Source organism: Rhodnius prolixus, unplaced genomic scaffold (genome assembly GCF_049639745.1).
Source record: "Rhodnius prolixus isolate KJV_2025 unplaced genomic scaffold, Rpr scaffold_14, whole genome shotgun sequence".
NCBI lineage: Eukaryota > Metazoa > Arthropoda > Insecta > Hemiptera > Reduviidae > Rhodnius > Rhodnius prolixus.
In genome coordinates, this window is record NW_027411594.1 from 1,951,866 (window position 1) to 1,965,513 (window position 13,648).

At 34.7% G+C, this 13,648-nt stretch overlaps 1 protein-coding gene across 1 annotated transcript; it reads right to left on the minus strand.

Annotated features, from left to right (window-relative positions):
* Positions 1 to 8,451: 8,451 nt before the first annotated feature.
* On the minus strand, positions 8,452 to 12,885 carry LOC141451927 (uncharacterized). The gene is made up of 5 exons (XM_074123758.1): positions 11,987 to 12,885; positions 10,662 to 10,761; positions 9,690 to 9,794; positions 9,209 to 9,364; positions 8,452 to 8,609 (listed from the first exon to the last, which is right to left on the minus strand). Exons 1-5 carry the CDS (start codon positions 12,754 to 12,756, stop codon positions 8,553 to 8,555), a joined length of 1,188 nt encoding a protein of 395 aa, XP_073979859.1. The 5' UTR covers positions 12,757 to 12,885; the 3' UTR covers positions 8,452 to 8,552.
* Between the last annotated feature and the right edge of the window lie 763 nt (positions 12,886 to 13,648).

The window sequence follows — 13,648 nt, forward strand, 5'->3', positions numbered from 1 at the left end:
ACCATGTCAGGAGAAAACGTATCTCAAGAACCTCAATGGATAGCTTAAGTAATTAGTTTATAAGTTAGCTTGTAAGTTGGGCAGTATGCCCCTGCCATATCAGAAGAAACTGTATCTCAAGAATCTCAATGGATAGCTTAAGTAATTAGTTTATAAGTTAGCTTCAAAGTTGGGCAGTATGCCCCTGCCATATCAGAAGAAAACGTATCTCTAGGACCACAATAGATAGCTTAAGTAATTAGTTTGTAAGTTAGCTTGTAAGTTGGGCACTATGCCCTTGCTATATTCGGAGAAACCGTATCTCAAGAACCTCAATGGATAGCTTAAGTAATTAGTTTATAAGTTAGCTTGTAAGTTGGTGCAGTATCCATCCTTCAGCTCCGAAGAAAAGCATATAATTTGGAACGCCCACTAGTGGATCTAACATTAGTTAATAAGTAGTTATTATTACATAAGAGTAGGTGATCTTTTCTAGCTATTATTGATAGTATTCTCAAAGTCTTCGTTTGGGTGCATCAAGTAACCCCTTTATAGTCTGCTACCTTTAAGTTCGGTAGAAATTTAAGTTAGTAATCACTTTGCTTAGCTTAGAATACATCCCTAGAAGCAAACCACTCAGAGTCTATGAGGATTCTATGGACAGGATATCTTCTTTTTATGTTTCTGGATAACCTGATTCTATGGAAAACTTTCCCCAGCAACAGGTAGTCTTTAGGAGTCTGATTGTTTCCACATTAATAGGTTCGCATTCAGTCGGAAATCTTTAGGAGTTTTATTATTAATAATTGATTCACTTACTTTTACAAATTTCTATCATAATCTTGCGTTTTAATAATAATTATAATTCCACTTATTTTACATTTTCATATTCAATTACTATGGTGTAACTAATAGCATGATAATAATGCATGAGCAAATAAAATCATTTCACTAATTGCATGTTCACTAATCACCTAAATGAATACTTGGAATTATAATTATTTAAAACATTTTAGTGGCCACTAAAAATGTTTTACTTCGGTTTTTTTAGACCAACTGTGAATCAATTATTCTCACTAATTTCGGATACACATTCTGTACAACACTTCGTGACAAAATACACTAGCACCGATTTTACAGATTACACGTTTCAGTTTTTTCAGCTTTTGTCGTTTCTTGGTTGATTTGTTTAGTTTCAAGCAAAGGCTTTTGTCAGGCGTTCGTTTTGTTAATCGTCTTCTTGTGATTTCTTGAATTTTGTTTTCCTTTTGTAGTGGTTATTGGTTTCTTCAATTTTGTTTTCTTTGTTGGTACTGCTGACTTGGTTTTCTTCAAGTCTGTATCTTATTGTCAGTCCAATTACCAACCAGCCCAAAAACCCTTTTTTTCCGAACGCCTTTCTGATTATCCCTCCTATTACCCTAATTGCCCAATCCAAACCTAGGTTTCCGTCATTCTAGTCACTGGTCTAAGCAGGTAGATCTCCCTGTATTTCCCTTAATAACTAAACGATTTGTTTTCCCTATTCCTTTATTCCCTCCAATTTTCTCCAGATTCATTTTTACCATTGTCTCTGGAGTTCTACTACCCCAATGCCTGCTTAAAAGACCAACTAGAATGCGGTTATGGGTAGAAAGGCGTTCTTTGGGGAGCGGAAACTGATCTCTACCTCCTCGAGGTGCTCCCCGGGCAACTACTCCCGGGAGTAGGCTAACAGAGACAGTAAACATTTCATGCTCACTAGTAGATTAAAATTATAATTTTTCCAAATTTTCATTAGCAATAACACTTTCTTGCGTCCCTGCGGGTACCCTAGCTTAAAATCACGAACAATACGTACATGTTCCCCAAAATCTAGCACACTGTACAGACGCACACATTCATAAATTTACATTTTACTTTTTAGAATCTTTGACCAACGAATGATCCCAAACTATTCAATTAAAGCCGATTGAACGATTCTACACAGTAATTAGCGACCAAAAACATAATCACCGATTTTACACGTTAATGGTTTCATTTTTGTGCAATTTAACGTATTTGTCGTATTAGATTTAATTTATTTAGGCCGACGCTTCTGTATTCGCTTTTCATTGATAATCGTCTTCTTGTGGTTTCTTGAATTTCGTTTTCTCTTTGTTGATGTTCTTTGTTGTTTTGTTTTGTTCAGATCATTTTCATTGTTTTTCAGACAAAGTTTTCCCTTTGGCTGTATCCTTTTGTGAGCCTAATTGCTCACCAATCAGAAATACTTTTTCCGAACACCTTCCTGAGTACCCTCCATTTCCCCATGAATTTCCTTAAATATCCTTCGTTCAATAGTACTTTCTATTTTAATAGTTCTAAGATCTTATGTTGGCTTATAACCGGAAAATTTTATCTGGCCTAACTGGCTTGCATTTCCTTATATTTCCATCGTTTTTATCAGTGAGCGATTATAAAAAGATCGATCCTTGCTGTAAAATCCAGAGTTGTTCTGTATGGTGGTTCTTATTATTAAAAAGCTCGATTTATTCGCCGAACTAGCCCCCGTTTCCTTATATTTCTGTTGATTTTGGCAGTAAGTGAATAGAAAGACATCGATCCTGGTTGTAACATGCAGGGCTGTTCTGTATTTTGTTTTTTGTTACCGAAAAACACGTTTCTTTGGCTAAACTAGGTTGCATTTCCTTATATTTCCATAGGTTTTAGCAGTGAGTGAATAGAAAAAGATCCACCCTAGATGTAGAATGTTGGGCAGTTCTGTATTTTTGTTCTTATTAATAGGAAACACCACTTCATTGGCCTAACTAGCTCGCATTTCCTTATTTCTCCGTTGGTTTTAGCAGTGAGTGAATAGAAAAAGACCCACTCTAGTTGTTACAGCCAGGGCTGTTCTGTATTGTGGTTCCTTATTATAGGAAACACCACTTCATTGGCCTAACTAGCTCGCATTTCCTTATTTCTCCGTTGGTTTTAGCAGTGAGTGAATAGAAAAAGACCCACTCTAGTTGTTACAGCCAGGGCTGTTCTGTATTGTGGTTCCTTATTATAGGAAACACCACTTCATTGGCCTAACTAGCTCGCATTTCCTTATTTCTCCGTTGGTTTTAGCAGTGAGTGAATAGAAAAAGACCCACTCTAGTTGTTACAGCCAGGGCTGTTCTGTATTGTGGTTCCTTATTATAGGAAACACCACTTCATTGGCCTAACTAGCTCGCATTTCCTTATTTCTCCGTTGGTTTTAGCAGTGAGTGAATAGAAAAAGACCCACTCTAGTTGTTACAGCCAGGGCTGTTCTGTATTGTGGTTCCTTATTATAGGAAACACCACTTCATTGGCCTAACTAGCTCGCATTTCCTTAATTTACCGTTGGTTTTAGCAGTGAGTGAATAGAAAAAGATCCACCCTAGTTGTATCATCCAGGGCTGTTCTGTATTTTGTCTTTTGTTAGCGAATAGCGCCGTTTCTCTGGCTAAACTAGCTCCAATTTCCTTATTTTTCCGTTGGTTTTAGCAGTGAGTGAATAGAAAAAGACCCACCCTAATTGTAACAGCCAGGGCTGTTCTGTATTTTGTATTTTGTTAGCGAATACCACCGTTTCTCTGGCTAAACTAGCTCGCATTTCCTTATTTTTCCGTTGGTTTTAGAAGTGAGTGAACAGAAAAAGACCCACCCTAGTTGTAACATCCAGGGCTGATCTATATTGTTCTTATTAACGGGCTACACCGTTTCTCTAGCAAAACTAGCTCGCATTTCCTTATATTTCCATCGTTTTTTGCTATGAGTTAATAGAAAAAGATCGACCCTAGTTGTATCATCCAGGGCTGATCTGTATTATTGCACTTATTAACGGACTACACCGTTTCTCTGGCAAAACTAGCTCGCATTTCCTTATATTTCCATCGTTTTTTGCTGGGAGTTAATAGAAAAAGATCGACCCTGGTTGTAACATCCCGGGCAGATCTGTATTATTGTTCTTATTAACGGACTACACCGTTTCTCTGGCAAAACTAGCTCGCATTTCCTTATAATTCCATCGTTATTTGCTGTGAGTTAATAGAAAAAGATCGACCCTGGTTGTAACATCCAGGGCTGATCTGTATTGTTCTTATTAACGGAAAACCATTTCATAGAGCCAAACTAGTTCGAATTTTCTGTATATTTCCTTCGTTTTTAGCAGTGAGTAAATAGAAAAAAAATCTATCATAGATGTAGCATCGGTCGTTCGGATTCTATAGTGTTTCACTTTACGGAAATCTATTTAATCTGACCTTCCTTGCTCATATTAGCTTCGTTTTTACCGAAAAGTAAATAGAATAAGATCCACCTTACTTCTATGATCTTGTGTTGGCAGGTGTACATTCTTATAGCCGGAAAATTTCATCGGGCCTAACTGGCTTGCATTTCCTTATATTTTTATCGATTTCATCGGCGAAAAAGATCCACCACAGTTCTAACATCCAGGGCTGATCGGTATTGTTGTTCTTATTAAAAGAAAACACCACTTCATTGGTGAAACTAGCTACCATTTCCATAAATTTCCAGCGTTTTTAACAGTGAGCGAATAGAAAAAGATCGACCCTAGATGTAGCATGCAGGGCAGTTCTGCATTTCATTGGCCAAACTAGCTCGTATTTCCTTATATTTCCAGCGGTTTTAGCAGCGAATGAATAGAAAAAGATTCATTACAGTTCTAACATCCAGGGCTGATCGGTATTGTTGTTCTTATTAAAAGAAAACACCACTTCATTGGTGAAACTAGCTACCATTTCCATAAATTTCCAGCGTTTTTAACAGTGAGCGAATAGAAAAAGATCGACCCTAGGTGTAACATCCAGGGCTGATCTCTATTGTTGTTGTTATTAACGGACTACACCGTTTCTCTGGCAAAACTAGCTCGCATTTCCTTATATTTTCATTGATTTTTGCTGCAAGTGAATAGAAAAAAAGATCTATCATAGATGTAGCATCCGTCGTTGGGATTCTGTTGTGTTTCTCATTACCGGAAATATATTTAATCTGGCCTACCTTGCTCATATTTGCTTCGTTTTTACCGAAAAGTAAATAGAATAAGAACCACCTTAGTTCTAAGATCTTGTGTTGGCAGGTGTACATTCTTATAGCCGGAAAATTTCGTCTGGCCTAACTGGCTTGCATTTCCTTATATTTTTATCGATTTTTGCTGTGAGTGAATAGAAAAAAGATCTATCATAGATGTAGCATCCGTCGTTGGGATTCTGTTGTGTTTCTCATTACCGGAAATATATTTAATCTGGCCTACCTTGCTCATATTTGCTTCGTTTTTACCGAAAAGTAAATAGAATAAGAACCACCTTAGTTCTAAGATCTTGTGTTGGCAGGTGTACATTCTTATAGCCGGAAAATTTCGTCTGGCCTAACTGGCTTGCATTTCCTTATATTTTTATCGATTTTTGCTGTGAGTGAATAGAAAAAAGATCTATCATAGATGTAGCATCCGTCGTTGGGATTCTGTTGTGTTTCTCATTACCGGAAATATATTTAATCTGGCCTACCTTGCTCATATTTGCTTCGTTTTTACCGAAAAGTAAATAGAATAAGAACCACCTTAGTTCTAAGATCTTGTGTTGGCAGTTGTACATTCTTATAGCCGGAAAATTTCGTCTGGCCTAACTGGCTTGCATTTCCTTATATTTTTATCGATTTCATCGGCGAATGAATAGAAAAAGATCCACCACAGTTCTAATATCCAGGGCTGATCGGTATTGTTGTTCTTATTAACGGAAAACACCGTTTCTCTGGCAAAACTAGCTCGCATTTCCTTATATTTCCATCGTTATTTGGTGTGAGCGAAATGAAAACGATAGAACCTAGTTGTAACATACAGGGCTGTTCTCTGTTGTTGTTATAACAGAATACACCACTTGAGTCGCCAAAATAGCAGGCATTCATTCTTATATTTCCATCGTTTTTAGCATCGATTGAACAGAAAAATGATTCACCCTTCTTGTAACATCTGTTGCTTGGCTTGTAGGTATAGTTATATTGAGAACATAATACAGCACGGCCCAGTATGTTTCAACTAGATTGGATCTTTTTGTATTCACTCCTCGGTAAAATGTTAGGAATTAGAAGGAAAAACGCGCAAGATCAGGCGGTTAAAGGAGATTTCCGGTAATGAGAACCCCTTTAGAAGCCCTGCAACAAGTGTTACAACTAAGGCGGATCATTTTCTATTCTTACACAGCTATAAATAAGAGAAGAGATCTAGTTAGGCCAGATAAAAGAATTTTTCGTGTTATAAAAATTTCTGTACCTGCTAATCCAAGATCTTGGAACGGTGGTGGATCTTAGTCTTTTCACTCTTCGGAAAAAACGAAGAAAATGCTTGCAATGGAGAAGGTTAAACGAATTTTCGGTTAGGAGAAGAACAGCCCTGGATGAAACAACTAAGTTGAATTTTATTCTATTCACTAACTGCTAATAACGAACGAAATATAAGGAAATATGAGCTAGTTAGATCAGAGAAACAGTGTTTTGCGTCAATGAGAACAGCAACACATAGCAGTCCTGGATGTAACAACGAGAGTCGGTCTTTTTCTATTAACACACGGCTAAAAACGATAGAAATATAACGAAAGGCAAGCTAGTTATGTATGATAAACTACGTATTTCGGTTGTAAGGATGTATACCTGCCAACAGAAGATCTTCGAACTGAGGTGGATCTTATTCTATTCATTTTTCGGTAAAAACGATGGAAATAAAAGGAAATGCGAACTAGTTCGGCCAGAGAATAGGTATTTTGCGTTAATGAGAACAACAATTCACTACAGTTCTGGATGTTACAACTAGGGTGGATCTTTTTATATTCACAAACTGCTAAACAAAATATAAGGGAAGTGTATATAATAAGATCCACCTTAGTTCTAAGATGTAGTGCTGGCTGGTATAATCATTCTCATAAACGGAAAACATGGTCTAACTACTTCGAATTTTCTTATATTTCTTTCGTTTGTAGCAGTGATTGAATAGAAAATATTCCAATCTAGTGGTAACATCTACTCCTGAAATGTAACTGAAAAGCGGAAAACTTTTTGCTTAACTAGTGCAGAAAGGTTAGCCTCATTTTCAAGGAATCATTTCTGCTGATTTATTCAGTGACAGAACTTGACCCTTTTTGGGATAATTGCTAAGATTAGGCATACAACTTGGCGAGTTCTGTCCCTCTGAACACTCTGTGACCCCAACCAAAATAAAAATAAAGAACCGTTCCCCTGAGTCTTCGGGTGCTGTTTTATAGAACTTCAGCACCCCAACACTCCTTACTTTTCTTACTCAAAAGAACTACACCCTGCTTCCAAACAGTACAATGAATTGATAAGTTCTATCACGTTCAGAATACAAATCGTACAAGTAATTGATACTTCTCCCATGGTCATTTTCCATTCTAGATCCTATTTAAATAATTCAACTTTCCCAGTCTGGGAGTCGCCAAGTTCCTGGTGGGTAGGGTACTTGAACTTCTTTTATGATAAACTGCACAACTCGGCTGACCCAGTGGTCTGAGTTATCATTTAAAATATTTATTAACGAAAAATCAGCAGTGCGCCATAATTTTTATTCTTAGAGAAGTTTATCATTTCTATCATGATTCCGCTGCCATATCTACTTCTTTTCATTCCGTTAATTTCAGATATCGTACTAAGAATACTAATTATCGAATGAATAGTTTCTTAGAATGCATTATTTGGTTAAAAATATTTTCTTGTTCGTTAGAGCTTGGTAGATTTAAGAACTAACTACTCGCTAAAAAATCTAAGTATTTAAACTTTGAAGTAATGCTTCATTCTTTATTAAATCACATACAAAACTACCTACGACTTAGTTCTGAAATCAAGGAAATACATTTCTTTATTGAAGTCGAATATCTTAGCGATATTTTAGCAGCAGTGTCTAAGTTACAGTCCAGTCCTCTGTGAAACTAAATTGAAATGGAAATTTCCAGTTTCCGGCAATTACTTTTTGAGGTATTTTGTTAAAACGTAGACACACATCTATAAAAACCACTTTATTGAAGACAGCATGTTTCTAAAATTTATCATAATTGCTATAATTTCTCTTACTAGTTCAAATAAACGGAAGTAAAACTTATTGTAGTATTATTGGTGCTAAAAGCAGTTTTGAGAATTAGATATTTTTTTGTTTTTCGAAAACTTTTGTTCATCATCTCTTCCCTTCCAATAGATGTGACAGAAACTTTGTATCAAACAAAGTGGTACTTAAAAAAAGTTCGAAACTTTTAATTTGTAAAGATCAAGTTGTGATGTGATTGAAGATAATGGACATTAATTAAGGTTATTTTAAATAAATAATAAATTATACATTTAAAAACATTTATTTTTCAATTATTTAACAAAGCAAGTACAAATTGCAATTTCACATTAAACTAAAGTTTTATGAATTATTATTAAAATGTTAATTACATCCACTCAGAATGTATCATACTACTGTATGCTTACAACCTACAAATTTGTGCTTACCAACGATATATTTTTAATTCTACTACTGTGTTACACTACAATTATACTTTTGACTACAATATTAAAAAATATTAAGTACTTTTGAACGCCAACAGTAGACTGAAGTATGAATATGAAGTGTTCACCAACTGCAAAATAAAAATTTAGTTAATTCAGAGGATATCTTGAAGTCTAAACTTAAAATTTTGGATTATTATCAACACTTTTATGTCTAATAGGGAAAACGTCAAAAATCCCTTTTAATAGCCTCTGTTCTGATAGAATAGTAAAAACGTATATCTTTGGCCATTCATATACATATGTAAGATTACCTTTCAGTGAGGTTGGTTAACGATCATTAAGTTACCTGATAATTAACTCGTTAACTCGGATATCTGGGTTCGGCTGAAGGTTCTGAAAACTTGTGTTCTCGCCTGAAGCATGGTCTTACAATGGTCAGGTTTAAGATCTTTACTTTGGAACAAAGTTGTAGGTGGAAGAGTTTAGGCTGGTTGGTTGCCATTTAGGTTGTTACTTGATTTGTTTTAGACAGCTGGGAATCTTAGGTAACAACTGAGGCCAGAGGCTCAATATTGGACCTAAATTCGATCTGCCTTGATTTTTTTTTTATATAGAAAACTACCACTTAGAAACTCTTTTACATAAATATTTAATGGGTATGATTATAGCTATCGATTTGTAAAACCTTATATAAAAGCGATTTATTTACTTCTGATCAATGACTCACTTTACAATAGGTGTCCATATCCATTACGTAATCAAACAGAGTTGTTATTGCGACGCCATACCCAATCCGAGCTTGGGTAATGTTCATACATTGTTTGAAATCTTTAGAGCAACGGTACCACGGTATATTGTATAGTTCAAAATGGAGTTGCTCATTCTGAAACAGATTACCAATTTCATATCAGGATGGGTAATATAGGATATTATATTAACGGGGAAGAAATGCGAATCCTCGGCAGCACTGTCCGAAAAAGGTTCTGACGCAAATGACCTAAGATGTTGTTGCGCATTAAGCTAAGCATAAAAATATCAATTAATAGAAGTGACATATCTGATAAATACAAAAAGAAATTGATCGATAATACGAAATATAATACCTACGATCGTGCTGAAAATTAGTGTCCATTGCTGGTTTAACAGTGGACAACGTGGAGTAAATTCTAGCTTCTGGTTAAAATTTAACGTTAAAGTTTTCCACTTACCAAATCGATTATCATTTGTCCAAGCACACAAAGGGCTGTCATATAGCCTAATTCTGCTGTTGCAATACCAAATGTGAGACATACAATCCCTGGTCTTGCTGTTCCCTGTACAAGGTAACAATAAGAATAAAAAAAACATTTACCTGCTTAATAACAAACTTTTTGTAGTTATCATAAAAGCAATACTTTTATAAGAAAAATTACGATAATAAAAGAATTACTTATTTTTATCAATAAATATCCAAGCGAAGGACAAAAAAAAAGCAACAGTGCAGGCGAAAATATAATTAAACTTTGTTGATTCTGGTTAGGCTATTATACGGAAATTCGAAAGAGAAGTAAATAATCACGCGTTCATAATAACATAGATCGACGATCACGTCCACGACTTCCTCTTACAAAATACATTTTCTGTATTCATTAAATGCTGCTCATTTTTTTTACTGCAAATGTTACGTCTGAGGAAAGCCTACTTTCCTTTCTGCTAGGAAATGCCCTGAGACCGAATTTCGTTAGAAAATCATTAAATGTGCCGCTATAGATCTAATGTGGTTGCAGTGTATGCACAGTAAGTCTCCTTCCATAATAACTCCCGGTGTGAAATTCTCTCGAAGCTCGGTATTTTAGCAGGATCATGTATGATACTTAATGGCATTTTAGATAAAAGCCTAACTAACTACCGATTTAGAAAAAAGAGAAGTCCTTGGAGCCTTTAAGAAAAACACTTAAAACGAACTTACATAGCAAACCAACTCCTTGTTCAGGCGAGTTCTAACTATTAGATGTCGCCGTCAGGCGTGGAAGCACATATATCACAATAAAAAAAATTTTCTAACTAATAAAAAGTTGTATTACGCGGGATTCGAACTGCGGATCTCCCACATCTTTATATTGCAAATATAATTGTGCGTCAATTATTAAGTAGACATTCGTCAATATACTACTCAATGCCAGCTAAATCAATATGCTCACCGTTACTATTATAAATGCAGAAAGGGCGATAATGAAAGTAATGCAGAGAAATACAATAAATCCAGACACTTTTAACACTTCCGCATACAGATTAACGACCCTGAAATCAAAAACAAAAAATAGATATACAATAGTCATTAGAACATGCCGCCTTCCCTCACATAATGGGGGAGGGGATCATGAGGGAGAATCTGACGCCAGTGAGAGGTTAACTCAATCTGTCATTTTCGGGGTCAATCAGTGAATATGTGCATGTGCATAGGTGCGTACGAGTATATCTTCTTCTTTCTCTATGGCAGCAAGATCCTCATAAGGATCTTTTGATTTTAGTCTTTCCTCCCTGTTCCCTGGCAGCCTTCATACTCCAAAAGAATTTTCAGAGTGCAAAATAGCGCACATCTGTTAACTGCAATCAGTCAGGCCTTCACCTCAGCTGTGACATGTGCTCGGTGGCATCCGCTCCTAGATATTTGAAACTCCTAGACTTGTCATACTGAAGATTATCTTTATCTAGGTGCACAGGACATAAAATAAAATATAATTTTGTAATTTTCCAATAGTTTCTTCTCACTTATAAAATATAACGAGCCATAAGTATTGTAATAAATATCAAGATTTTAATAAGTAGCAGGTAAATGAGTGAATTCGTTTTGAAATATGATAACAATAGTTTCGTGGAAATAAATGGGAGTCTTTATTTGTTAATAAGTTCACTAGAAACTGGAAAGCAAATTAGTGACGTAATTTCCGTTTGTGAACTTTCAAGTAATTTTATAAACTGTACGCTTCTCAATAATTAAACTTCATTGAATGTACAACTTCCTTTCATATCAGACTTTTTAATCTAATTTCTATTAACTATTCATTTGTTTCATACATCTCTTCTAAAGAATATAAAGATATGCTAGTGTTATCAGCATTGATTTCTTTTTTACAAAAATCAGAATAACTAGGAAAACGATTGGTCAATCTTAGATTAACTTTTGATGGTAAATAATACACATGTGCATTGTATTTTTATTTGAGGTATTTCTGTGTGAGTTGATATTTTTATTTTTCATTTGTCTTGTGATTATTAAGAAAGGCATTCAAATATATGTGAAGTTACAGTCAGCTTGAATATTTATAAAACTTATTCATATAATTCAGATAATAGTGTATTCGTTTTACGAAAGGGAATTGTCCCAGTTAAAAATAAAAATATAAAATTCCACTAGAAATAGAAAGAACTCTGCTAGACATAAGATCCTCGTCACAAACTGCTCGGCTATTATGGCGTCCAACATAATTATAATTTTAGTATTAAAGTAAAATCGATTTGTTACCTGATAATTTGTTGATAATGTTGTATATTTTGTTTCAAACAGAACACCATCTGTTTTTGGAATTCCATATCCTCGAAATTAGGCCTGCTTCTATTTTTACCCTGCAGATATGGTTTAATTTTCAAATAATTAACCATTGCTCTTTTAGTTATGTTACGTAATTTCCAAATTAGTATATGGTATTGAACAATAACATGTAAAACGATGGTAAAATAAGTGGTTGAACCTGCTACATATATATTTGCAACAAGAATCATGGATATTCCTTGCAGAGAGAATGCTATCCAAAATGGTAAACCCTCGCTTGAGTCAAAAGGATACCAACCATTTAATGGCAACCACAAATTAACACCTTTCTTATTGATCATGACTGAATCATCCAATCCAAAGTATTCATTTGATAATGGGATTGCTGTAACAGCCAATAACATAGCGACAAAAGCAAGTAAAGGAAAACCAATTTTCAAATTTCTTTTCATTTTAAAATACTTCAATTTGATTTGAATTCCCTCTTTGGATGTAACTTCATCGTATTCATAAAATCCGTTTCCAATAATTTTGTATATATTAGATAGATGAGAGCGTAGAGTGATTGCCGTGAAAGTCAACACTGGCATTAACGAATATATAAAGCTAATATGCAGAGAATGTGCCATCAAAAAGAAATCTCCATCAGAAAATATGGCTCCCATAAATGTAAAGAAAATTTGTAACAAAATGAAACTTAGATAAAATATCAAAAGAATAATTTGTAGTCCAACAATTCTCATTGTTTTCAAATTTAAATAAAAAAAAGTTATCCTATATAAATAGTTAAACTCATCGAAGATTGTTTTATCCACAACTTCATCATTATCTCGATCATATTCACGGAGGAAATCTTTAAATCTTTGCAAGATACCCATGGTTATTCCACACTGTCGGTCTTACAAGCACTGCACTATCCTTACTATCTAAGAATAATGTCAATTTGATAACTTATAACCAGGTTAGAAGTCAATAAAGGAAAAATTATTCCCTTATTTATGATTCATTCTATCTGCTAGATACGACCACCTACTTGAATCAACAACACCTTCAGTAATTCATTGTGTAAATATCTCTATATCTTAAATATGTCAGTTTACTAACCTCAAACAAATTATGTTCTCTAGTTTTACTGTTCTACTTTTTCCAGACTAGATTTGTGGGTTTTCACACTAATAAAACTATTACACTACATTATTGGATCGATAATTCTTAGTATAGATTATTATTTTGTTAACTATTTAACTTGGTATTTTCAAAATTTTCATAAACTTTGGTTTTTCTTTTTTAAAAAGCAATATTTCATGCCCTTCTTATGACAGATAATTATACCTAATTTTCTCTCTATTGATTAATAAGGGAAGGTGCAACGATGGTGCGGAAAAATTAATTTTCCTTTTTCCGTGGGATAAGAAATAAATAAGTAACTAATGATTTAATGGGATGAAGTTGAGTAGAAAGGATTCAGAAAGGAACATAGGGAATACTGGAGTCTGGTTTATATAAATTCATGGGTAGATGTGAAATAGAGGCTGTACTATGGTGATGCATGGCTTACAGAGATGCTCACTTGTCTAGGTTGCTCACTTTCATTGTTACCCAGCCTAAACTCAACACTCACTAGAAAGTGCCAAT